The following is a 27,607-nucleotide window of genomic DNA, read 5'->3' as shown; positions in this document are numbered from 1 at the left end:
GGGGAGCGAGACGGAGCGGGACGGAATGAGTGTGGCGAGGAGAGGGGGGGGGGTAGCGACGGGCGGAGGAGTTGGCGGAGAGGGGGAGAGCGTAGCGGAGAGGGGGGGCAAAGACTGCACGGCAGCAGTCGACGGAGGGAGGGAGAGGGCCGCGCAGGTAGCGAGGGGGGGGTAGACGGGGAGCGAAGGGGGAGGGAGCTTGCAGGAGCTGTCTACTGTTTACCAAGTTTAAAGCAAAAATCTCATTTACTCCTAATTTTATTTAAAGTCGCTTGATTGGAGAGCATTGCGGAAGAGCATTGAATGTGAATTGATTGGAGAGGATTGAGTAGCAGTGAAGTTTGACTTCCTAGATGGAAGCTTATGACTGATGAGAACATAACTCTAGCTTTGTTTACTAAGTATAAAAATAAAAAATTTCTCATTTGCTCTTAATTTTTTTAAAACCTGCCTACAAATTTTGTTCTTTTGCTTGTTTTATAAGAGTTCTAATTTATTGATATATCTAGTTAGGACGCCTCCTACACCCATTGGAGATTCCATGTGGCAAATGGGAAACTATCTCCATGGATTTCATCGTAGGATTACCTCGGACACAGAGGTATATTTACTTCCTATTCGAGGGGATGAATTGATTCCTTTGTTTTTTATGTATTGTGTACAGGATTTATTTTACCATGCACGGTCCCAATATAACGACTATGAAGATGCTTTTTTTGGAAGAATCAAGGGTATGGGAACCTGTCATGATAAGTGATCTGATATTATGAACAATGCAAGTGTGGGTTCTAAAAGTACTCAATCATGGTTGGCTTGATATGGTGTTTGGAAATTCAGTGACGTGTTTTGGCGCCTTATTTGTTTTCATTTTACTACTACATATAGTGGTTTTGAAAATTGCTTTTTTGGTTGGGAAGATAGCTGTACTAACTGTTACCATTTGGTACTTCTCCCAAGAAATGAAGTATAATCTTTATTTTAATTGACTTCGATCAAAGAATGTTGACTTTGGTTAATTAAGAATAGGTTTTACTTTTGCTTTGCATTGGTAAAAGAGAATTGTGGATGTTGGGACTAGGATTAGTGCAAGAACTAGGAATGCATGCATTTCACTAACCTTTAATGGGTTAAAGTGTTGGAGTTTGTGTAGGACTTGAAAGAGTGCTAAAAGGCTAAGAAAGATGGAGCACGTGGCAAAAAGCAAGTCCCACAAGGCAAAAAGCACTTGGGAGATGGCGCCATTAAAGAAGGATCCATGGGGTTCTAAAAAGAGCGTAAAAGCTGCCCCAAGGTGGGCTAAAAGCAGGAAAGCTCAGCTTTTGTAAAAAGTAGCTTTAGAAAAGCAGGTATGGCTTTTAGCTAGGCCAAGTCTATAAAAGAAGGGACCTTCGAGCTCCTAGATTCATTCAAGGTTGTACTCAGCTTCATGCTCTTCTCAGAGCTACTATACAAAGTTATTTTCTATTGCAATAAAGACCTTTGTGGGGTGCCAACCTTTGTTTCTGGCCCCTAGTGTGGTGTATTGTCTTCTTCTCTCCCTCCCAGCACTGTTCTTTTGCAGCGGATTCCTCCTATTGTGCTTCCACGCCTTCCTAGATGATTGTACGGATGATTTCAGCCTCATAATTTTTGTCTTTTCACACGTGCGAGCTGTCAAAAGGAGAGGTTTGCTGGGAAGTCTGTTCACGGCATCAGAGAGCTGTCTAACTGCTGCGATTAGGGTTTTCCAGCTTTCCCAAGGGCTCCCGGACTACTGCGAATTGATCTAGGAGGCCCTAGACCCTGTTGTGAACTGTTTTCTAGGAAGCCAACTTACTACTGCAAATTTTGTTTTCCAGCTTATCAGAGTGTGCCAGGCTGTTGCAATTGGTTCTAGAGCAGCGATTTTATTGAAGAGAGAGATCTCGAGGTCTCTGGATTGGATTTCAGTGGTATTAGAGCACAGTTTTGCCACTTTCCTTGGTGGCAACGATCCAAAGACTTAGGACAATTGCGATCCAAATATTATTTGGCCCATACCCCGGATTGGTGGTTGAATCGTACAACCAAAAGCCACTCCCACCCATACTTCATCCCACATTAGGCCTGCTCACTTCACCCGCAAGCATCTACCTCTTTGAAAGTAGTGGGGTTTTGCAGTTGGTTGTCTTAGGCTCAACCAAGTTTGATTCAGTGGGTTCAGTTTGTCATCTCCCACATCATGGTTTCCAAACGAGACAGTTCAGCCACAAGACGCCCTAGTATGAGACGTTCTATTGCACCTAATGAAGATCTCGATGAAAGAATCCAGGAGTTCCGATTTCAACACTTGTTCGAGGAGATGATGCCTCAGCATGTTCTTCCTTCCCACAAAGGAGTTGATCTTAAATCTCCCTCAGTTTTAAAGTGAAGCTGTGCTACCAGAGTACTGCTCGTGATCGGTGAGCTCCCCTCTGCCTGCGGCGTATTCAAGGAGAAAACAAGGAAAAACCAGTCGACTTTGAAGCAGCTAGCTATGGCGACGTGACGTGGAATTGTGCCTCTCCTCCTCAGTGGATCTTATCTGGTATATGAGCTTTCTTTTGCTTCAGAAAGCCCTATTTTCTTTGCTTTGAAGAGTGAGATACAAGCCCTCCAAGTTTAGGCCTTTGTTTTGGACAGTTTTGACAAGGTTGTGAGTTTGATGCTACATTAGATGCTACTTTAGCATTTCTGATGTTTTAAAGTGTTGAATAGCATCAGTACAATTGTGGCTACAGCTTTTCTTTAAGTTTCTACACCTGGATTTGCTTGGAATGCTTTCATTTAGCCACCTCTATGAAGCATGCAAGTGAAAACATCATTTCCATTATGTTTTGTAGCATGGAATTTGGTTGCAAGCCTTTGCTACTCTAAATGCTTGTATTTTGAAGCTCTTCAACTCTTTCTAGCCTTGTAAAAAAGTAGACACTGCCCATTTTGGGTTAGACCCTCTCATGGCTACCTTCTTGAATTTGGATAAGTTCAATGGTAAAGGCTTTCACACATGGCAGATGAAGGTCAAGTTTGCATTAATGAGGGAAAACCTCTGGGGGCTTGTCAAACCTGCTTCAACTTCTTCTTCGACAGCCTCTAATGCTGGAGAATCCTCAGCTCCGACACGCCCAGCAAGAGATCCTGCTAGAGAGGAGAAAGCCTATGGCATCATTGCTCTTGCTGCCCGTGTACGTTCCAGCTGACTGTGGTTCAGCTCATGAGGACGGGGGAGTCGGGAACAAGGCTCTCCTGTGAGTGGGTGCCTGTGCGGCGTCATACTAGGGTGGACACTAGCTCAATACCGATCTTCCGTGCCCACTTCATCATGAAGGAGGCTTCCACCCCGAGCAACTCGGCGCATGTTTGGAGGGGCCATAAGTGTGCCTGCTCCACCTTTGCCTCCATCGGCAATCTAATAACTCCTGTCGCCAAACCACACGCCGTCTCCTCGCGCGTGAAGCTCAGCTGAAAGTTCATCTCCGCGCCATGGGCGTACCAAAGATCTAGTCCTTGTGGTCCCATCCACTCGTCCATCATGAGCATAATCTGATTACCCAAAATAGCGTCAAACACCTCCGAGGACCACTTCTCCAACCCTATGGAGACGAATGGAAATCTCCAAACGGGGTGTGTCTGAGATCCCACTGCACCATCAAACCCCCCTTTCGGGGTTGAAGGACCATGAGCGTGACCTCCAATGGTAAAGGATATGCATCCAGAATTTCTAGATAGTTCCAGGGTTCTAACCTCCAGAAGTACTGCAGTAAGGGACGCCTAGAAGTTGGGAGCTGCTGGTCGGAAAGACGAGCCTCGTCCCTCAGGATCCCTCTCTGAGCGGACCTGCTGCTGCGATGAGGAAGTAGGAGGCATCGTCGTTCCCTTACAGGATGGCAAGGGTGTCGAAAGCAGAAGAGGCTGCTACTAAAGCAGAGGGGGGGCGGCGGGAGAGTAGGTAGGGACGCGAGAGACAGGGGACGGGGGACGGGTAGTGAGGGTGACCATAGAAGGGGGGGTTGAGGGGGGGGGAGGGGGTGGGGGGAACCTTGGGGAGGGAGGGGGACATGAAGAGGAGGAGGGGGAGGGGGAGGGGGAGGGGGGAGGGGGGAGGGGGAGGAGGGAAAAGGGCGACCACAAGCCCCCTGCTGATCAAGCTCGTTGAGGCTTTGTATCGGCTCCTTCCCGACCCTCGTCGGGCTAGCATCTACGGCTTTCGCCATTGCCGCCTCTGGAAGTCCTGGGGCTCTCTGCTGCTGCAAGGGTGGGTGCGGAGGCTAAACTTCCGAAGCTGGAGGATCGACTAGATGGGCAATGGCCTCTGTTGCTGGGGGAGGTGACTACTGCTGTTGCTCTTTTGAGGCCTCTCGATCAACCTTGTCCCTCTCCCTGCGGTTGGCCCTCTGTCTGCGGCGTTTTCGCGCCTGCTTGCTTGGTTTCTTTTTCTTTTTAACATGTTTCCAGTTCCCTTCTGAGGGGGTAACCCATGGGGTCTGGGACTGCTACTACTCATGCCTGAGAGGGCGCTGAACTCAGGCCTGCTACTCTGCCTACTCTGTGGAGGAGGGGAAGGAGGCACACGAGGGTGGCCACGGGGGCAATCTATGGCGAGGTGACCCATCTGTCTACAACGAAGACACTGGCCTAGTAGCCCGGAGATCTCCACCCTCTGGCGAAGTGTGCCCCCTTCCAGGGTCTCGAGAAGAATCAGCTTTGGGAGGGACTCCGGGCTCTCCACCACCAGTCTGATCCTGGGGACTCCATCATCTGCTAGGACGGAGGTGGCCGTCTCTGGTGGGGACTCGAGCACTGTGCCAAATGCCCGGCCAATGGAAGGGAGGATGGCTTGATACTCCTTGGGGAGCCCTGGGAAGCGGAGTGTAATCGAAAACCGTGGAACATGGTGTGTCGTATCCATGTCCTCCATGGTGAATCCATGATACCAAGGAAAGAGGTAGACAAGGTGCGGGCCAAGGAGAATGGGGCTCTGCTCCACAAGTGTCGAGGCAGTGTCAAGGGAGCTCAACTGGATGAGGAAAACACCTCGTCCATAGACGGTGACTTCTTGGATGTGCTCGCCCTCTAATGTCAAGCTCACCTGGATCCACTCTCGCACCTGTCTCCGTGTAGGTGTGAGGCCCACAATTCTGCCCACAAGCGCCTTGTCCTGGAGGGACTAGACTACTTGCTGTACCTATTGCTTGTCAGCTGGGGAAAGAAGAACCTTGATGGCTGTGGGAGTGGAAGGTGTGGCCATAGAGCCCCTCTGGCCAGACCAAAGGTCACCACCAAGATTTTCTTTCACCGTAGCAAACAAAGTGCTCCTACTGCAGGGAGGCAAATGAAAAAGGGGACGAAGTGGAGAGGTGAAGGAGAGAGAAGGAGAAGGCAGGGGAGGAAGGAGGAAGCAAGGGAAGGAGAAGGAGGAAGGAATGAAGAAAAGGAAGGAGGTAGGAGCCCTGTCGAGGTCTCCCCTAGAAAGGGGTCCGCATTCCAGAGGACCTCTTGCAGGACGAGGCGATTCATCAGGTTATGGCAGAGATCTGGGAGCACTCAGAGATGGCACTGAGTGAGGGCTGGGCTGCGTGGGTGGCAGATGCGATTTAGAGGAGCAGTGTGGAGCCGCAGGCTCACGCCCTTAGGCGGAGGAGGACCCTTCAGGAGCGAGAGCGGGCTTTGAGAGACCTCGCCTCCATCGAGAGGTTCAGGGAGCAGGACTCAGTCTCTCAGTGGCTTAGTGACAGATTGGAGAGCGCTCGTCTTGAGCTTCAGGACACAGAGCTGCGGCGGGCTGAGTTCTCCTACCATTCCTCCTGGGCCCGATGGGTACAGCAGGACAGGATGACAAAGCAGTTCTTTCAGGAGCGAGAGCGGGCTTTGAGGAGAGACCTCGCCTCCATCGAGAGGCTCAGGGAGTAGGACTCAGTCTCTCAGTGGCTTAGTGACAGATTGGAGAGCGCTCATCTTGAGCTTCAGGACACAGAGCTGCGGCGGGCTGAGTTCTCCTATCATTCCTCCCAGGCCCGATGGGTATAGCAGGGGGACAGGATGACGAAGCAGTTCTTTCAGACCACTGGGCCCCGATCGACCGGCACATAGCTACAGTGTCTTCGGGACTCGTAGGGCATCATGCACACTGACCCGCAGGAGATTCTTGACATGACCACGAAATTTTATAGCTAGCTCTTTCAGACAGACAGGATGATCCCAGCAGGTCTTGTGGCCTGAGAGCTAGTTTGGGATCATGTTCCAATAGTAGTCTCGCGGGACTCATGCAGCAGACTTGAGGAGCCCTTCCGACCCAGAAGTGCCCGGGGGAGGATGGCTGGACTCCGGCCTTCTTCCGGAACTTTTGGGAGATCATCTCTACCCCCTTCCGTTTAGCTTGCCAGGAGATTTTCGACACAGGCCTTCTTTCTCAGTCCTTGTGCAGGGGGTGGATCTGTTTGATCCCGAAAGGGGGAGATAGGTCAGATATTTGACAGTGGAGGCCGGTCACTCTGCTTGATACTACATACAAGATCCTCGCCAAGGTCTTGAGTTTGCGGTTACGGCCTCATCTTACCGACATCATCCATAACACACAAACTGGGTTTGTCTAGGAGCGCAACATCTTGGACAATATCTTCACGTTCTGGGAGGCAGTGGATTGGTCTAGGGAGGAGTCACACTCACTGGCCATCCTTCTCTTGGACTTTAGGAAAGGCCTACGACAGGGTGGAGTGGTCTTTCTTGGAGGGCACTATGAGGAGATTGGGTTTCTCATACAGATGGGTCAGAGGAGTTTTAGCGCTATACGCAGGGAGCTCTAGTCAGGTGATTATCGGAGGACACACAAGCGAGGCCTTCCCTCTCTCTCGCTCGGTTCGCCAGGGATACCCACTAGCTCCCTTCCTCTTCCTGTTTGTAGCGGAGGCTCTGGGCTACTTTTTGAGATCACATGTGGCGGGTCTCACAGGGTTGAGGCTCCCAATTAGGCAGGAGGAGGAGCTCCTTGACTCGGAGTTTGCAGATGACACGTCCTTGTATGTTGAGGGCACCACAGTGAGTCTAGAGAGAGTCAGAGGTGCCTTGGCTATCTATTGTGAGGCCCGGGGGACACGGATCAACTGGACAAAATCCATAGGCTTCCTCACGGGCTTTGAGGGGGCCGGTTCAGACGGCACGAGGAACACTAGGGCCCGAGTAGCTTGTCAGACGGTGATCATGCCGCAAGCACTGGGAGGCTTGGGTATCATTGATTTGGAGATGCAGAGCAGGGCCCTTCTGGGCAAGCTGGTGGTTCATGGCCTCACCCTAGGTGCCGAGCCTTGGAAGCTTCTCTTACAGAGAGGGCTTCTGAGGAACACCCCATGCACTGGAGGAGTGCCCTCCTTACGGGGAAGGGCTCCCCCCTGATGAGAAGTCTTCACAGGGTTTGGCAGAGACTAGCAGGGGTCTCATCCGTTCTCCGCCTAGATGCAGAGAAGAGTTCGAGCGTTAGCCCCTTATGTGGCACCCAGAGGTCAGAGATCAGGACGGACGTATGCTTGGGCAGCGGACTCACATTGGTTGGGCACAGTGGGACAGTGGACCAGCATGGTCTTTTGGTCATTGGAGCAGACTACCTATGGAGGTAGAGATGAGGCTTGACGCCCTAGCGCATTTGAGAGGGGCAGGGCAGCGGATGGGCGAGATCGACTTAGCCATTCTTGAGTCTTGGTGGGAAGGACTTCACATTTGGAGAGACAGCAGATGGCTGGGGTAGTTTTCTTGTACTGGTGTTCCCTTGAGGATTTTGATGTAGCGTGACAGCACGGACCCCGGCTTCTTCCGTGTAGGATCTGGAGGCCTACTGCAGCCCCTCATTGGGAGTGACCCTGAGATGGATGGGAGTCTTGATGGGATACACTGGCAGATGATCAGAGTGGTAGGACGTTTGGGGAAGGAGTGGCACATCGATCCTCCCAGTATCTTAGAGTAGGACGCCTCTGGCTATGGGACGGAAGACCCTTGCGGAAGGTCCAGTGGGACCCCGGGGAGTGGTTCTGGCCCTCCAGGGGCGGCCTTGCTGAGACGATAGATGAGGTGCCTTTCTTTTCCTACACCACACGGATTGGTAGGAGACTTTAGATGGACTCGTCAAGATGGACCCCCTCAAGGGAGAGACACTGGGAGACCCAGAGAGTGCCCCGGGATGTTCGCTCCAGGTTTTGGACGCGGTTGTGGTCCAGCTTGCGACCGAGGAAGATTTCTTACTTCTTCTGGCTGGCAGCCCACGGAGGCTTGCCCATCGGCCCGTGGTTGGAGTAGATGCGAGTGGAGGGGCAGCGCCATTGCTGCTCAAACGGTGTCCTGGAGACTATCCCACACTGCCTATGGAGTTGTCGTAGCGCAGCGAGGATCTAGATGAGAGCCCTTAGGATCATGACACGCATGCAGAGCCTTCAGAGAGACTACACCTGGGGGATGGTGGCTTGGTTGACAGAGGGAGGACACACGTTCCAGATTGATGAGATCTCCCCAGCCTACCAGATACAGGGTAAGAGCATTCAGAGGATTGCACTCCACGAGGCAGCCCCCCTGACGCCCTAGCTTCTCCTTCCCCTAGGGAAGACAATGTTTGGGAGGTGGTAGCCAGCATCACGGCTTGGAACATTTGGGTGGCTCGCTGCAGTCTCGTGATGGGAGAGCACCTGGTTCCACCCTCGGCTACCTTGGTTGCCATCTGGCAGGATATCATTTACACTCTACGGTCCACCTGGGAGCGTGGGACTCCACGCTCCAAGGCGACTATTGAGAGGCGTGCTCGTTTTTGCAAGGCTTGGCCTGCAGGTGTTTTCTACATTTTCACTCCGCGAGGGATTCACTGGTTGTATAGTCCCCCCACTTGCTTGTTAGCCCAAGTTTTCGAGATCCCCTAGGCAGTGAGCTGGGCTTCTCTGGAACAGGCCAGTCTTTCTTTCAGCCTTTTCTGGTTTTTTCATACTCAGCACATTCGGGGCTGTTGTCTTGTATGAAATTTTTCAAGCATTAATAGAAGGTTCCTTTCTTTGGAAAAAATAAAAAAATAAAAAATCTCCCTCAGTTTCTAAAGAACCTCTTGGGCAACATTGTGCCTCAAGAAAACGTTCCCGAAGCTCCTCTTCAGTGCAAAGAAATTCAGATTCGAAGAAAAAAGGAAGGAGTCCGAAGCCTCATGGAAGACGAAAAAGAAAGCACCGATGGAGATCTCCTAGCTCTAGCCCATCTTTTCAGTTCCTCCTCCTCCTCCTCCTTCTTCTTCCTCTTCATCCCGAGAGTGTTCTTCTTATTGGCGCAAAAGGAGGAAGACCGGAACTAATTTTGATGGAAAGTATGAGGCAAGTGAGAAAACTTTGGACTTCATCCGAGAGTTTGACATAGCTTTCCAGACATGTCATTATCGTGAGAAGTCAAAATTGAAGATTGTAAGCCTCCATCTTACAAGCAATGCCAGAGCATGGTGGGGAGCTCTTCTAGTAGTGGATGAGGCATCTACGTAGCCCATCTTTTCAGTTCCTCCTCCTCCTCCTCCTTCTTCTTCCTCTTCATCCCGAGAGTGTTCTTCTTATTGGCGCAAAAGGAGGAAGACCGGAACTAATTTTGATGGAAAGTATGAGGCAAGTGAGAAAACTTTGGACTTCATCCGAGAGTTTGACATAGCTTTCCAGACATGTCATTATCGTGAGAAGTCAAAATTGAAGATTGTAAGCCTCCATCTTACAAGCAATGCCAGAGCATGGTGGGGAGCTCTTCTAGTAGTGGATGAGGCATCTACGAATGTGGAAAAGTTTCAAGAAGCAGTTTTTCGAGCAATTCTTACCAAAGAATTTATTGATGATGTTCATACAACTTGGGAGACTATATCCACGATAGCCAGGGATACGGTGGATGGACAAAAGGAGTAGGGCCTAATCCGCCTACACAACCACCCTCATCCACATTTAAATCAAGTGAACAACACCATCAGAAGGTAAAAGGCTTTCATTCAACATCCTTGTCTTTATACCTCTTTACACTCAATTCATACATTGACCACATTTCCTCTGGAGCCAAACAACCTAAACAACCCAGTGGATTACATTGCTCAAGACAAGTGGACTTCTTCCCTCAACAACTCAGAGAGCAATCAGCTTCAAAATGCAGCCAACCCACAACCCACATGAGGACTTACTTCATAACTCTTCAAGATGTCAATCCACAAGATGGCCACAGTTAGAAATCTTATTGTATTTTCCCCCAATTCATCAACAAACACTGCCATTCTTGCTTATCTCTACCTTCAAGCTATAATAGCTACCTCATAGCTATTCTCTTGCTCACTCTATACCCACCTTATATAGTAGTGACACCCACGGCCAGAGAGGAGCTCCCCACACATTAACCTTAGCTAATACCAAAACGTCCATCTCGTAAGGGAGATTAAAGGAGCCACACAACCTCTTAACTTGTAGAGCACCCATGCCATCGATCAAGACACTCTCAGTCTGCTACTTAGGAACGCCATAGTCAAGTCTCTACAAGACTCTAGCAAGATCACAGCCTCTCCTTCTTGTCGCTCACAGAGCTCACATGCTGTCAGGGCTCACCAGTTGCATACGGAGTTGCCACCCTTGTCTCAAAGCTCCCATCTCTCAGTGGTTAAGCCCCAGGCCTCTAGAGCATATCGTGCCAACCATTGCAGCCTCTCCCTTGCTCATACAACATCTGGAGATCACCAATCTCAAGACGGTGTAGTAGAGATGCCTTCCCCATGTAGCCATGAAGCACACGGTGCATGCTCTTTCTCACATACGATATTCTTCAACCCATGGCTTCTCCTAACTCTCAAAACACACACGTTGTTGCAGTTCGCCAACCTCCTCAGCGTCGCCACCTTTATCCACAAAGCTCCCAAGACCTTCCCGTCGCTACGAGCCTCCCCTGCTCAGTTCCTTCTGTCCCTTCCTTAGATCTCCTCGTGCGAGCTCACACCCCTGCTGCTCTTGGTTGCTGTCAACTTGCCTGCGAGCTCCTCGACAAGAAGCTCCCCTTATTTCTTTTTGTATTGTCCAGCCTTCCGCTCACGCACAACCTCTCTTATCATCATCGATGGTTTCTCCTTTTCTCTGGTCGTTCCCACAGGCAACCAAATAGTTCTTCACCTCCAAACCACAGTGGACCTCCCAGCCGGATTCCACAGAGGCGCTTTCATGGTTGACCTTACGTTCTCCATCCTCTTCACGGACCTACAGCCAACCAACACTCTTCATGTGTGCCTCTCCATGTAGCAACTTGCCATCCGCCTATGCGAGCAGTTCACACCCCTTTTTCCTCCATTGCTCCTGGAGTTCTCCTCTATGTCACCTCCTTTGCGAGAAGCTCTCTGCTCTCTCTCTGCATCCTTCTTCCAACCCAGCTCTCCCTCTCAGCGTATTGCGATCCTCATCTACTCCTTCTCCCACACAAACCTCTCCCACCGAGCTTCCATTCCATCCCCTTCTTCCCCTCTCCCTGGTCCTTTAGCTTCCTAGAACCTCCTCCAGCTCTCGCGCAGCTCCCTTCCCGTGTGCTCACATGCCTCCTCCCTTGCTCATGGAGCTCTCATCTCCTATGGTCCTCTCCTTCCACACAAACCTCTCCCACCGAGCTTCCATTCCATCCCCTTCTTCCCCTCTCCGTGGTCCTTTAGCTTCCTAGAACCTCCTCTAGGTCACGCGCAGCTCCCTTCCGGTGTGCTCATACGCCTCCTCCCTTGCTCATGGAGCTCTGATTGCATGTCGTCCTCTCCTTCCCCATAATCCATAGCCCCCCCCCCCCCCCCCCCACATTGATCCTTTTAGCAAGCCTTGTAGTAGCGACGCCTAACCGTCCAGGAGCTTCCAGCCACCACCTTCTATTTAGAAGCTCCTCCGTTTTCATCCTCACGTAGCCACAATTCATGCATGCTTTTTTAATTATAGCCATGTCATCACCTTATTTTCACCACTCTTCCACCTTCCTTCAAACTATACCAAGGCCATTCATGCCCAAAATCCCAACCTACCAACACCGTAACACTGGATATTATGTGCTCAAGAGTGCCTGTTGCACCCACACTGCTTTTCATTATTTCCCAGAAGTCCCTGTAGAAGTATCTACCATCTATACATCAGTGTAGAGTCTTTTATGAGAGTGTCCATAGCTCAAAGCCATCCATCTACTAGCTATGTACATAGCTATGCACCTACCCATCAGCATGCAACAAGTGAAAAACATTTTTACATTTTTATCTACACATCTCTAGCAACCCCACTCTTCTGCTGTGACATTCATGTCCAGCAGCTAAAAGAAAAAAAATCAGCAAACCACCTGGATCAAAAACAAAGCAAGCTTGTACTCTATGCATCTACTTTTCTTTTCCCGGATCAAAAGGATAACTGTGAACCCTCCACTGCCAGATATGCATAATCCACCATCCCCCTGGATGAAAAGGAATCAACAACACACCAAATTGATGTAGCCACAGGCTCCTTCCATATACCCACATCCTCACTAAGCCTTCACGATCCCATAACTTATCCTGCCAAGACATCACACAAGTCCACTGGCTATTAACCATCACACTTGTATCATGAGTCTTGCTCATCTTCACATGAGTCACATCTTTTGAGGTCACTACCTCACACATAGATCTCTCGGGAACAACCAGCCCATAATCTGTGATTAGGGACTTCTCAACATACTCTATTGCCTCAACCTTGTAAGCTGCAAAACTTAACCCATCACATGAATTATCAAGATCACCGAAGAGCAAACAAACATCCTTCCCACCTTTGGAATGCTCAAACATATGAGCACACTCTTTGCTATGCATCCTGTCCTCATTGACATCTTCATTCTCTGAACAGTCATAAGAAGTACATATTTTCTTGTCATTGCCAACCACATGCAAAATCCACAAGGGTATCATCAAGGAAAGCATCTAGCTGGTCATCAACCACTCTATCACTACCATCTCGCTCAACATGCATACTGGTGTTTACATTCTTTTTCGAAGAGATCAATGCTAACATATCATCCAGTGCATCATCAAGAATGCAATCCAGCTCATCACCTGAATCACTATCATCTTGTAAACACTGAATCTTAACCTCATCATACACATCACAGTCCGCATGCACACAATCAACACTTGCTGGACCCACCCAAACTAAGAGTTTTAACTGCAGGTCTTTTACTTTATCAGTGATAGCCACATCAGCTTCATCACTATCAGACATGATTGAGCTCTCATCTTCACTGCTAGTTTCATCTCTCTCTTCCTCACTTGTTGAACCTGAAACCTCAGCCCCTTTGGTATGCACAATTACAGTGTCAACCACAAACTGATTGCATTCAGCCATGTACTCCTTCCAAACCTTGTCTTCAAGTGGCTGCATATCTGCTGCAACATGACCAGCCATCATATGCACATCATCACACAACACTGGAGCATGATCATCATCTACCACTACACACACAGACTTATCCTTAGCTGCCTTTAATGGGCTTTCAACCTTTTTGACACCTATGGCAGCAACCCCTTCGCTCGGGCTCTCCTCTGCCACCTCACACAGATCTGGCTGAGCAACACCCTCCTCCATAGCAACTGACAAGCCTCCATTCTTAATGATTTCCAGCTCCCGTACATCATCAACTCTATATGCATCCGGTTCCTTCAACAGTGAAGACAATTGACTCTCTTCCTCTGATGAGATGCTCTCTTCCTCTATCTCACTCTCTGTCTCTTCGTCTGTGACTATCTCCTCAGGTTCCTCTTCCAATTCCAGCCTACAGCTCATATTGCACTGCATGGGTACATAGTACATACATAATCTCTAGTATGGTCTCCATTCTGATCAGGCTAATTGCCTTTTCTTTCCCCTTATCCTCCCATTTCACACCACTGGTACAGAGCTGATTTAGATCTTTCACCTCCATACTGTAGTCACTTGGTCTATCATTTGTTCTCTGCTGCTCAGGATAGACATCTCCCCCTGCCCTTTCGCTTATCACACTGAGGGCTGATATGTCCCCACTCCCTACAATTCCAGCATTGGACATTGCTGCTGATATAACCTCGTCCTCTCCCTGCATTAGCTGAACTTCCTTCTCCTCCAGCCATAACTTCTATGTGAGGTAGTGCCTGTCCCGCCCTGTTCAGGTCCTGCTGTAGCCCATAACCCTGCGCACAAGCCTGTCCAAACAGGTCGCATATACTCCTGGTTCATCCCTCCATGCTGCTCTTCAAGAATCGCCTTCTGCCAGGGCAGATCCAGGGGTATGTGCCCTCGCCATCTCTCCTATATGATGACGCCATCTGATGCAGCCACGAGGGTACCTCTAGGTACTTCTTTCTTTCTCTGATCTCTACCCCCATGGCAGCCATGCTGCTGCTCATGTGGCATTCTCTCAGTTCCCAGGTTCACCCCCCCCATGCTCTCCTTATATGGGGGCTTACAGGTGGGGAGATGACCTTCCCAACAAGTTTGTGATGGAATGTCTCAGGTGCCAAAAGGTGAAGTATGATCGGCACAAGACCCCTCATGTGGCTGCCCAGATTGCAGGGATCATGGGAGAGTATTGCTATGGACTTCATCTTTGACCTTCCCAGATCCAATACGGGATGATGGGATATGGACCATAATCAACAGGTTCAGTAACCAAGCGTACTTCATTCTAGTAAGAATGCCCATTGAGGCAGTCCAAATGGCGAAACTTTTTCTAGCACAGATCTTCAAGCACCATGGGATGCCTAAGTCGCTTGTTAGTGATCGAGACCCCAGGATGACTAGTTTGTTCTGGCAAGCATTGTTTGATCTTCATTTCGTCCTCAGACGGACAGACAAAGCAAGAATGCCAATTCTATGGTATTGGATCTTCTCAAGTGTTATGTGTTTTAAAATCTTGATCTTTTGTTGCCTTGTCACTAATGCAACTTGTATCTGCGTCCCCCTGTGGTGAATATTCTAGACAGCATGTGGATCCCATTCCACTTGTGGAATCTTCTCTTTAAGGTAGTCGATTTTGACTTCTATGTATGTCCCTGTGACTTGGCAGCCATCTACTAGTCCCCCCACACATAAGGTCAGCTTGTGAGAGTCTTTGGTTTCCTGTTCTTTCACTTCTTTGTAGAGGTCTGCTTTATTGACTTTGCTGCTCACATCTATTGTCATCTCTTGTTTCATGGATTTTGTTTGAGTGTTGACAATTTCCTGCACTTTAGAAACCAGCTATGGTGTCAGTGGGGATGCATTACACTAGTGGAACACCTCCTTGATGATTCTTGCTTTCTTTTTCCCTCCAGATTGTAGACTTTTCTTTCAAGAGCTACAAGCGGAAGGTTGAGTTCTCAGACTTTAAGTTCTAAATACTACACCTTCTTGTGGATAGGGGGCTTTGTTCTCTGATATGTTTTCGAGGCTTGGGGAGAAACCTGCAACAAAATGAATACAAGGGCTTCACAGGGGTGAATGCCTTGATCTAGGGCATCTTGGGTGTCTCCATAATGACCTGTGCAAGCTGGAAAACCCCTCTCCTGTTGTGGTAGCCCCTGAGATGGGCTGGAGGTTTTCAGCCCAACCCAAAGCGCACGCCCCCCCCCCCCCCCCCCGGTGGCCCCCGAACTTAGGGTCTGTTGTTGATGTATACTGAAGTTCTAGACTATGACTTGAAGAGGGGGCAGCGGCGAGTTGAACTGAGGGTTTGGGGCTTGGAGTGGGGATGCGGTGTAACCTTGTGGCTGACGAGCGACTTGCTGCTAATCCGTGACGCGTACAAGCTCCCCCGCGCTACAACCCGAATTTTATGGTACTCAAAGTGTGTCACATCAAATATGCAGCGAGACACACACACACACACACACAGAGAAAGAAAGAAAGAAAGAAGGTCTGTTAATGTCCAAAGGGAGACCAAAGGTCTATGGGACAACAGAAAAGCCATCCAATACATCAGCTTAGGGAGGGCACATGGCAGCTCCCTGAGAGTGCATGAAGCAACTCCATTTATTTAGAGTACCTAGATTATACACTAGAAAAAACATATAGTTGGCCATACATCATTTTAAGACTGAGAGTCTTTTGGTTTTGATTCAAACTCCTTAATGAGTGCTATTCCTGTCATAGTTGCGAGGGAATTCTGTTCCCTAGGTGTGCAGTGTTGGAACGGTGTTCCCTTCAAAAATGGTTATGGAACGCCTATGGAACGTTAGACTTCTGGAATGGCTACAGAACGCTAGAGAACACCTATGGAACGTCTAGGGAACGTTCCCTATGCCATTCGCCAACCTAAGTCATGTCTATCATTAGGATTTTGTTTATGTCCCAAGTTCCTCACTCTAAATTTGGAGTCCTGATTCATCTATCATCAGGATTTTGCTAATGTCCCGACATCTTGACTCCAAATTTCGTCCAAAAGCAGTTGTGCAGATAGTGTGTTTTTTAATGAGTATGGTAATGTGGTGTTCCCTTCCCGTTCCCGTCCCCTAGGATTTTGGCGTTCCCATTCCCTAGGGGGTTGGCGTTCTGTTGGTGTCACGTTCCCTAGTAACTATGATTCCTCCACGGTACACTACCCATTTACCATCCTTCCTAGCAGCCTTAACTTTGGCTAATTCTGTTGCTTTATTTTTCAGCTAAGCTTTGTGAGTTCCTCGGCTATCCATAGTTTAGTACCTTTCAGCTTGTAAGATTATCGTCAAATCTTGAGTCGTACTTGTGAATTAAATGTAAGGACAACATGACCTTTACTCTGGGAGATAGAGACTGTTCTAGCTTCACCATCATCATCAGAATCATCAGGCTTGTCATCCTTGTCAGCCGTCCAATCAATGTTGTCAGGCAGTGCTTCTTTGACATTTGCTAAGGTATCGCTGGATGAGTCCTCCTCAACTTCTGGATTAGTAGCTCTAGAGGCCCAAGCTCAAGTATAAATAGGTGGTCTAGGCCTCTTAGGCACATCAAACTCCTATACAGGAGCCTTCCTTGTACTATTAGCCCTAATCCTTGTATTCTCATTTTGCTGTAATAATGCTTCATTTCAGCTCAGTCCCGCCTCCTTTCACTTGTTTCTTCACATATACTTTTTGGCGTATGTTGATGATTTGTCAATGTCGGCTTGTGAAACTATGTCTTTGGCAAGGTCTTGGGTGTCCGGCTACCACCATTGTCCTAGATGCTGATGCAATCGGTTGTGAGGTTGGAAGAGATCCCAGCCCCATGTATGATAGCTGAGGTGGTGTGTGAGCTTGTAGATGAGGTAGTTACATGTTGGGGTTGATGGAGCCAGCTGGATGGTTAAGCTTCTTTGCCTTTCAACGTCACCCTCCTTGTACTCCTCATAAAAGGTGCTGAAGCTCTGTTTTAAAAAAGGCTTGTGGGCATAAGTTTAGACAGCATGTGAAAAGCTTTTGAGGAAGACCACTTGTGCTTTCTAAGTAAGGGTTTTAATATTGCATCATTGTAGGAAGTGGTACATAAGTGTAAGCGGTTCTTTTAGTTTTTAATGGTTTAAATAATTTATTTCATTCCGTCATTCTTTCTTTCATTCATGTAAGAGAGAGAGAGAGAGAGAGATTTTATTCCCGTCTTTTGCTCTCTGTTGTTAATTGGTGTATTTTAGTAAGCACTGGGTTTGGCCAAGAGACACTGCGGGTCTTTAGAAACCCACTATAGCTGCCTAGGCTTGGGCACTAGTGAGGACATAAGCATTGCTTTGTTGCTAAGTATGTCTACCTTTTGTTTTTTTGTTTTTTTTGTTAGCTCTTTTTTCCTCTCTTTTGTTTTCTCTTTTATTTTCATTGTAGAAGTTTGGACTCTAGAACAATAAAAATCTGAATTGTACGATTGGATATATTATAGTCTTACAAAGGTATATGTTTTATTTCTTGATGATCAGGGTAGGAATATGTGACACCCTTTCTTTCGTAACCATTGTCAGTTTGGGCTTGTTTTATTCTCTTAGCTCAGTCTTTAACTGGACTTATTTCTTTTGTTCCAAACAGAGGGCCTACAGAGTGCCAGTAATCATCCTGCAATTTCATACAGTATGGTGGCTGGCTTGAGTCTTCTCCTAATGAAGCGTAAGAATGATCCAGAAAGATATAGCAGAGAATCTTGCTCTTGCATCTGGTTAGTAGATTTGCATTTTTGAATATAACAGAAATAATAGATTTTTACTTTCAATGCAGGGCCAAGGAGACTTTTATTCCGATACACGATAGGTCGATTTCGGAGCGATGAGGTATTAAAGTTCTCACTTTGTAGGGCTCAAATGTATTTCTTGTGTGTTTGCCTGCTTTGTTTCTATTCATTTGAACACCATTGTCTTGCTGCTAGTCTTATTGGTTAGGCATCTTGGCAAGGGAAGATTGACTCATGATTCCTTAAAGTTCTTAGGCACATTTAAGCATTCTAAAAGGATACTCGTGCATGATCATATGAGGTACATAAGGGTGTAAGCGAGAGCATTATTATTTTTGCTTCTTGAAACCTGGCTCTTAGAGTTTACTATGTTTAATCTGCTTATGACAGCCAACTAAGGGAAACGTTAACTAAGTTGGATTGGAGATTTTAAGGGGTTTTGGGTTTTCAGAATCTATGGAGGTGAATTTGAAAATTGTAAGGCCACCTCAACTCATCGTATGGTATGTTAATGTTATTGCAATTCGTAATCACGGATTTTTTTTGCTTACAGCTCCCAGCTCTCCCCTCATGCTCTAGTACACTCTCTCTTCTTACTTATTTCTCTCTTTCATCCCACTTCTCTTTCTCGGCCTACTACTTTGCTTTTGCTGCTAGCATGCCTTCCATCTTGAACCTGTCCTATCGCTTTTGCCAATATTATTCTGCCTTTCTGGCTCTCCCTTTTTGTGACCATACCTTTGTATAGACACTGAGAACATAATTTTCTGGAGCCGATGAAGTGATTTGGAAGCAGCCACCTGTGAAAGTGCAAAGTTAGCAGCACCAAGGGAGGTCCAATGACTATCCCCTACACATAGTAGACCAGGGTTACGAATTGTCAGTGGCCCTCAATGAAGCAGTGTTACCTATTTCCAACGGTGACTCATTAATAGCCCAAAAGTATTGAACATAGATTGCAAATCAAGCACGCTCTTGAATTGCCAGCAATGCAGATGTAATCAACTCAGATTGCCAATCGTCAAAAGAAGCCATTACAAAGGAAGGCACTAACAAGTGTCATCAACTAAGGGAGATCCAATGGGCTGTCTTTTTGCTGTGTGGCAGAGTAGAAATATTTCCGTCAAATGTATCACCTCTTCGTCAGTTAACTTCCCCTATCTTTGAACCATTTGTAGTCTAATTTTTTTTCCTTTTTGCCACATCGTTGATGGTTGTACAAAATAGGTGGAGAGGGGCACATTCCAGTCTCACCAACTCCGTGTATTGAAAACAGACGTCTAGTGGCCCCCTTAGCCCCATCAATCTGTCCCTGTACAGGGGGGGCATCCAACTCTTCTCTTGGGGTCCTTGTGGGCCCATTTGTGTGTGTTTACAGTTGGAATTCTAGAGAATTTTGACATTATTTGGTAGAGTAGTCTCTAAAAGTTGCTGACTTCTCTTTGTCTAGGCATACCATCCTGTACTTTCTCCTCAAGATATCTACCACAGTTTGCAGCAGGAGGGCATCCAATCCCTTGTTTGTGTTGCTGCCATGGGACTATGGGAGGGCATGCTTTCCTCCGTCCAAGTGACGTTTCTTCAGCAAAATCACCTTCAGCAAAATCATACTTTCCTCCTGCTCCGTCCAAGCAGGAGCAAACATAGCTGTGGCTATCAATATTGAGCACAACATCTGAACTTATTGGTCCTTGGGAGCTATTTTGGGAACTTCAGCTTTGAGTTACACATCTCTTATTTGCCATTGTAAAAAGTAGAGCTCATTTTGACCTAGAAGCTTTTTCTTTGCCATCTGTTGTGTAGCCATGCTTCTCACAGGGACACTCCTTCAGTATACTCATCTTGACCATTAGTGATCTCTTGTCTTATAGAGGCTATTACGGCACCTTACAAATGTTGGATGGAAGGAAACGGATGAGTCTATGCTTATTACTAATGACAAGATAGAGTCCACTTAAAACAAGGAAAAGGTTGTCATTGCATGAGCTCCAGCTACTGCAATGGAAATGCCTTCTTATACTTTTGCACCTACTTAAAAGGGCATGCAAGCCAATTTTTGTGGGGATGTGACGTTTCCAACACCCCCTCTCACCGACACATCTTGACCCAATCCAACAAGTTGATGACGATGCTCCAGTACCTCCCTGGTCGTAGTCCTCTGGAACATTTCAATGTCGAAATATTTTCATGGCTTTTCATCCAATGGCTCCTACTCCACCGGGTATGGTTCCGCTTGCGCACACCATCCTAGTACACAGGTCGATCTATGGTAGCACCTCCCGGCACCACCACCTTCAGTCACGTTCCCGCCTTCGAACTCGAACAACCTAGAGTCTTCCAGGCACCATGCTCTGAGGGTCCACTGTTTCAAGTCGTCCTTCCTTTGGCAAGGTCCGCAACAAAAGAATATCTCCAGATAACCTGGACCACGAACTCTCACTGAGCTCTCAAGCAGGTACTCTTTTGGCTTCAGTACACCTTGTACATCACCTTCCAACAATCTGTGTCCGAGATTTGAAGAAGCACCCACACTTCCCTTTCTGCCTTCGAAGAAGGCCAATTCCTTCCAATCTCACATTACCTAGTCAGTTGAAGAGCAGATTCTCTCCACAGCATGCTATAAAGGCTCAAATTAAGAACATCACCAGATCTCATACTATCCGTGTGCTTGCTCTGAAAGCAAACCATGCACCTCATTGAGGCACATACCAATAGCCTATGTAATCCTATATTGTCCCCTTCTGAAGTACAGTAACCATCTGAACATGAAACCCTAGGGCACTCCATGGAATCCACCCTTGTGTCCTTCACCTTCACAAAGGTTTTTGACTCCTCGTCGACCCACATCTCAATGTCAAACATCATCAGTGTGGTTTCTAGGTCGGCATATCTAACCTTAGTAACACACGGCGATGTCACCAAGAACAACTCTTTGATTACCACATTAGCTTTGGCTTTTGTGTCACCCTCTGAATGTGTGTCGGACTCCTTCTTCTTGTTTTCTGATCCGCCTTCTTCTTTCTGCAATCCTTTGCAAAATGGTCTAGCGTGTCACAATAGAAGCACTTCTTCTGCTTCCTCTTGGAAGTGTCCTCGTCATCAGAGTCATCCTTCTTGGACTTGCCACCGTTGGGCTTGCCCTTTCCTTTGCCACGTAATCCTTCGCCAACAATGCCTTGTCATCTTTGTTGTTGTTGTAGAGCGACCCAACTCCTCAAAAGTCAGAGGTTTGGCCCTCTGTCCTGTTGTCACAATCGTAACAAACCTTATTGATCTTTGGCCCCATGGCAGCCATAGTGCTACCCATGTGGCCTTCTCTCAGGACCCAGGTCCACCCCCTCCATGCTCTCCTCATATGGGGGCTTACAAATGGGGAGGTGACCTTTCCAATAGATAGGTCTTCCATTGGAGTAACGTCATCTTTAGAAACCAATCTATTTGTTGCACTAAGATTTTCTTTCACTCAGCTCACATGAAACACTGGATGAATAGCTACTTTAATTGGTAAATCCAAGTGGTAAGTGGTATCATCCTTCTTCTTCTTTCAGAATGGTATGTCCCCAGGTCAAAGACACATGGGTAAGCAAAGTTAGACCTTTTAAAGGCCACAACATCTAAAAGATTTCTTATAATGTTTACTAGGCCTCATAGTTTTGAAGGTGTTCTTTTTTTTATAGTATGAACTTGTGCTTTATTCTAAGTGTTGTGCACAATTTCCTTTGCATTTGTTGCATGTCTTGCAAGAAATCCACTACTGCTTGAATTTTTAGATTCTTAAAATGAGTGACCTTGGTTGATCAAGGGCTGAACCTTGTGGCTGAATTCTTATTGCTATCGTAAGGAAACTGTATCTGTGGAAGATATGGTTTCCACCTAAAGCATCATGTCTTTCATAGCTTATTTGTAGAAAAGGGGGTGGGGGCAAATTAGAGAGAGGGAGATAAAAGAGCAGAAGGGAGATGAGGGGAAGGAGGGAGAAGGGGTAGGGGAGAGAGGAAGAGGTGGGGAGGAGAGAGAGAGATAGAGAGTGTAACCCAAACCAGATAAAATTCACAATTCACTTCGGCACCGTGGGACAATCGCAATCAACGCTGGAACAAGGATACGTGGCATTGGAAATTCTGTACACTTCTCGAGATACGTGCGGGAGCTGTGGTAATTGAATCGCCAATAAGATAGAGTGCTGGGAGAGAAGGGTGAGGAGCAAAACACAGCACTAGGGCCCAGAAATAAGGGCTAAACCCTCCCGAAGGTCTTTATTGCAATAGAATAATCTTTGTACAACTGGCTCTTGAAAGAGCATAGAACCGAGTACAATTCTGAATGAATCTGGGAGGCCTAGGGCCTTTCTTACAATTCTGAATGAATCTGGGAGGCCTAGGGCCTTTCTTTTATAGACTTGTTTGGCCTAGCAAAAAGCTAATTTTACAGAAAGCCAAGCTTTTAGTCTTTTTCCTTCTAAATCTGGTGCTTTTAGGCGTCTTTTAATCTTGTGGGCCCTCCTTTTAATGAGGTGCCTCCTTGTCTTTACTTTTTGAGCCTTGTGGGACCAGCTTTTTACATCCCACTCTTGGGTCCTTTTTGCACTTTCTTAGGTCCTACACATGGCACAAACAAATTTCAACACTTTAACCCATTAGAGGTTAGCGAAATGCATGCATTCCTAGTTCTTGGACTATTTCTAGTCCCTTGTGGGCATCCCCACAGTTCTCTTTTTACCAATGCAGGGCAAAAGTAAAACAATAAAACTTATTCTTGGTTAACCAACTTTACCCTTCTTTGACCGAAGTCAATTCTAATAAAAATTACTCTTTATTTTCTTAGGAGAAGTCCCTAATGGTGACACAGAGAGAGAGAGAGAGAGAGAGAGAGAGAGAGAGAGAGAGAGATTAACGTCCGCAGGAGGCCTCGCGAGCCTATGGGACAAAGTACAGAATCAAGTAACTCCTACAAATCACTGTGGGCCGGGGCAAAGGGCTCACTAAGGGCCTTGCTGAGTAGTGAAATGCTATACTAGTACAAAATAGCATATGAGGGTGGCATGAAAAATTATCAAGTGCTTAGAGCTAGAGTCCCAAGTTCATGAACCGGTTCCACATATCCAGGCTCCATGGTGGTCACATCAAAAGTGTACAATGAGTGTTGGATGGAGAGAGAGAGAGAGAGAGAGCGGCAGGCATGAGGAGGAGGGAGGAAGGAGGAGGGTAGATAGGATTTGATGTCACATCAAAAGTGTACAATGAGTGTTGGATGGAGACTTATATAGTCCCTCCACATTTCCCACCTAAAGAGCCACTAAAGTAGCCCTTTCCCCCCCCCTTCATTACAGCCATCCCTTTCCATAGAAATTTGCCCTCAAAAATTACATGTACCGGCTGCTACGCAATGGGGTTGGCACATCAAGGTGATGCTGATCACAGCATGGTAAAAGATAGGGGTACTCCTGGACAATACTCTCTGACTGCCATGATTGTTCATCCTCTGGAAGCGCTTTCCATCTAATGAGGTACTCAATGTATACCCTGTTGCGGAGTACTCGATCTCTGAAACACACAATGCGCTCACGAAAATAGAGAATGCGACCCTCCTCATCCATGGGTGGCAACTCAGGTAGGACATGCACATGCTATCCCACATGTGGTTTCAGCAATGATACATGGAAAACATCATGGATCTTGGAGGTATTGGGTAGCTCCAATTGATACGCTACCTCTCCAACCTTCTAGATGATCTTGTAAGGACCATAATACCTATGAGCAAGCTTTGTATTGGTATTTCCTTTTAGCCAGGCATAACGGTTCTTATGGAGACTCAAGTGCACATAATCCCCCTCTTTAAAAGACAAATATCTCCTATGTTCATCCGCATATTTTCTTCTCCTTGACTTGGGCATCCTGCATATTCCTTTTTGCCAATTGCAGAAGGGCATCCATCCTTTCCAAATAAGTCGGTACTTGCTGATTTTCCACAGCCATGTCTGCAATTGAAGAGTGCATTCCAACCTTGCATCTATACATTGCCTCAAACGGGCTCATGCCAATAGAAAGATGCTTGGTACTATTGTAGCAAAATTCAGCAATTGCCAACCATCTATCCCAAGACTTCTGAGTATCATGACAAAAATGCCTCAAGTATTCCTCCACCCGTTTGTTCACCCTTTCCAACCGTCCATCAATCTCAGGATGGTATGCAGGGCTAGGTGTGAGCAAACTACCCACTGCTGTACATAACTCCTGCCAAAAGTAACCCATAAAATTTGCATCTCTGTCACTGACAATTTCTTGAGGAAAGCCACGATGCTTAAAGACATGCTTAATGAATTGCGAAGCAACCTATGATGCTGAATAACGTGTCATTGTGTTGGAATGGTCACCTCCCCATCTGTAAGCCCCCATATGAGGAGAGCATGGGGAGTGTAGACCTGGAGATATTGGTATTGGAGATAAGTGCACACTAAGTGTACTATTTCCCTAGTCTACATTTGTCTAAGTCTAGTCTAGTCTTTGTGTCTTGAGTGTGTGCCATGTGGCACCTCTACAATTATCCCATAAGCACTCTTGCTTTATGTCTTGTACTTTGGCCCATATATTCATGGGTCACATCATTGCAATCTATCTATCTAGCTTGTGTCTTGTCTACACTCATCTACAAGGTAACTCTTTGTCTGTCTTTCAATCTTGTTCTTATTTTACTTCTAGTTTTCTAGTTTCTAGTTCTTCCTTTTATATTCCAACATGGTATCAGAGCCATGTAGATTCCTCTTCTCTCCCTTCAGTCTGTTGTAGCCATAGCCGCCTCTTCTCAGTTTTTTGCTCCGCTCAGCTGGTCGCCATCTCCATCTTCTGCCCGTCTTCTCCATGCTGCTGCCGTTCCTGCTCAGGTTGCCACTGCAGATCTGCCCGCCTCTTTCTGCCCCACCATCTCTTTGCCAGATCTGCGCCACCACAGCACGCCATTGCTCTGCCAGATCTGCGCAGTTCCGCTCCAGATCTGCGCACCATCTCTGCCAGATCTGCGCGCCAGATCTGCGCAGTCCCGCTCCAGATCTGCGCCCATCAGCTCCCGCTCCTGCTATCGCTCCTGCACCTGCATCAACGTACGAAGTACAGCCAAGATTGTCCGTACAGTCCGTACGACTGTACGCACAGGTCGCACCTCTCCAGCTGCTGTTTGTGATTTGTGCCATCTTCACAGAGATCTGCACCATCTGTTCGTGACTGCACGGAGATCGCCTGAGAGCTGCCCACGCCTTCCCTACGGCATTGCTTTGGAGCTCGCGCTGCCTGCACCTCCTAGACCGCGCCTCTGCCTCTGCCTGGGATTAAGGTACTATGCATTGCCTCTTTCAGTCTGCTGAGCAAACCTTTTTTGCTGGTTCCTCTTGCTTCGATGGGCTGTCACATGCTATGGCCTTGACAAAGTGGTGAGAGAACCGGCTTCTTGGATCTCTCCTTTCATTTATTTCTGCAATATTGTAAGGGAATAGACACTTCCCTTGCATCCTAGCAAGAGGTAAGACCTTCCCACATGGCATCTTCCTCTCATTCTCTCATGTCTATCGACAAATTCAATGGGTCCAACTTTCATACTTGGCAAATCAAAATCAAGTGCCGTCTAATGAAAGAAGGTCTTTGGGACATTGTTTACCGTGCTGCTCCCAAAGGTCCCGACATTGAGCAAGTTGTCACTGCCAAAAACGACAAAGCCTATGCTATCATCGTGCTCGGTCTTGGAGATGATTACATTAATCACATCTCCGACATACAGTCTGCTCCTCAAGCATGGATCACTTTGGATACCCTTTTTGGACCCCAATCTAAAAACTCTAAGATTGCACTTATGATCTCATTCTTTGATCTACATATGCAGGAAAGAGCTACTATAGCCTCTCATTTCAATTATCTTCGCAGTCTTATGGTTCAGCTTGCATTAGTAAAGTCTCCCATCTCCGAAGATATTGCTATTGCTGTGCTTCTCAAAAGCTTACCTGACACCTATGCTACTCTTGTCACTACCTTCAAGTATCACAATAATCCTTCTCTTGAAGGTATCATCAATGCTCTCCAAGAGGAAGAAAGAACTCAACAACGAAAGGTAACTGACACTGCATTTTTAGCAAAGAAAGGAAGTTCTAAGGTAAGAAAGCCTTGCACCCATTGTGGCAAAACTAATCATATGGAGAAAGATTGTTTCAAGGCTCATCCATGCACCATTTGTGGCCGTGATAATCATTGGGAGAGGGACTGCTACTCTAAACCCTCTACATCAGCCCCTGCATCTACCTCAGCCCATGTTGCTGCAACATCTCCATCAGCAGATCCTGCTGTTCCTTCCTCATATGATGAGAAGTGGGCTTTCTGATTACTTCATATTTCTTGTCTACCACTTTGACCACCGATGATGTAGGTCAAGGGGTCCTAGTGTCTTGGTCTTTCTGTTTGTCTACAGTCAGTCTTCTGTCTATCTAGTCTTGTCTGTCTATCTATTTGTCTATCAATCTGACTGTGTTTTGTTTTAGATCCATGTTGTCCCTGCCCTTGTGGACCCATATGAGGATATCACTTGAGGAGGGGTGTCTCAGGATCTTTGTCTATCATGTCTTCTATCTTGTCTCTCAGTCTATCAGTCTTTATGTCTGTCTTCTAGTCTTGTCTTTCTGTCTTACTCCTAGTGTCCACTTAAGGAGGGTGTTGGAGATAAGTGCACACTAAGTGTACTATTTCCCTAGTCTACATTTGTCTAAGTCTAGTCTAGTCTTTGTGTCTTGAGTGTGTGCCATGTGGCACCTCTACAATTATCCCATAAGCACTCTTGCTTTATGTCTTGTACTTTGGCCCATATATTCATGGGTCACATCATTGCAATCTATCTATCTAGCTTGTGTCTTGTCTACACTCATCTACAAGGTAACTCTTTGTCTGTCTTTCAATCTTGTTCTTATTTTACTTCTAGTTTTCTAGTTTCTAGTTCTTCCTTTTATATTCCAACAATTGGGGCTGTCACATGGGCAGCACATGAGCTGCCATGTGGGCAGCTGTCAAAGCAAAAGACAGGCGTACGGCTTGCAACAAGTCCCTATGAAGGGCGCGCTGATGTCAGCTGATGTACGGACCTGTATGGCACTGCACACGTGGTTGGAGAGAGCCTGGCAAAGGGCAGGAGCACATGGCTCAGCATGGCAGGGCAAGGGTGCCTGCAAGAAGGACCTGTTGATGGCGAAACAGTTGCAGCCATCCAGCCCTAGAAGGACCCAAGGGTAGGGCCCTATATGGGCTGCCCTTAGGGCCTGGCAGCAGCCCAAGAGAGCCGCCCCAGGTCAGCCAATCAAGGGCTGCCTGGAGGTCGGTTTACAGACTACAAATTCAGGTAGGGAGGGGCAATCATCACTCGGAGCAGCCCTCAGGACAGCAGACAGGAGCAGCAAAGGGGGAGCCTTAGGCCTACATTCAGGAGGACAAGGTGACCTAGGAGAAGCTGCA

At 47.2% G+C, this 27,607-nt stretch overlaps 1 protein-coding gene across 1 annotated transcript in view; it reads left to right on the top strand.

Annotated features, from left to right (window-relative positions):
- Positions 1 to 27,607, top strand: part of LOC147900639 (RGS1-HXK1-interacting protein 1-like) — an 84,664-nt gene that overhangs the window by 12,488 nt on the left and 44,569 nt on the right. The window contains exons 3-5 of the mRNA XM_087376060.1: positions 665 to 731; positions 17,990 to 18,067; positions 18,176 to 18,228. Coding sequence (XP_087232186.1) covers positions 665 to 731; positions 17,990 to 18,067; positions 18,176 to 18,228 — 198 coding nt within the window. The remainder of the gene's footprint in view (positions 1 to 664; positions 732 to 17,989; positions 18,068 to 18,175; positions 18,229 to 27,607) is intronic.

Source organism: Dipteris shenzhenensis, chromosome 6, assembly GCF_047967505.1.
Source record: "Dipteris shenzhenensis isolate YYH24624 ecotype China chromosome 6, Dip_SZ_1.0, whole genome shotgun sequence".
In the NCBI taxonomy this organism is placed as follows: Eukaryota; Viridiplantae; Streptophyta; class Polypodiopsida; order Gleicheniales; family Dipteridaceae; genus Dipteris; species Dipteris shenzhenensis.
The sequence above is the reverse complement of the archived record's forward strand: the minus strand, read 5'-3'. Positions and strand labels throughout refer to the sequence as shown.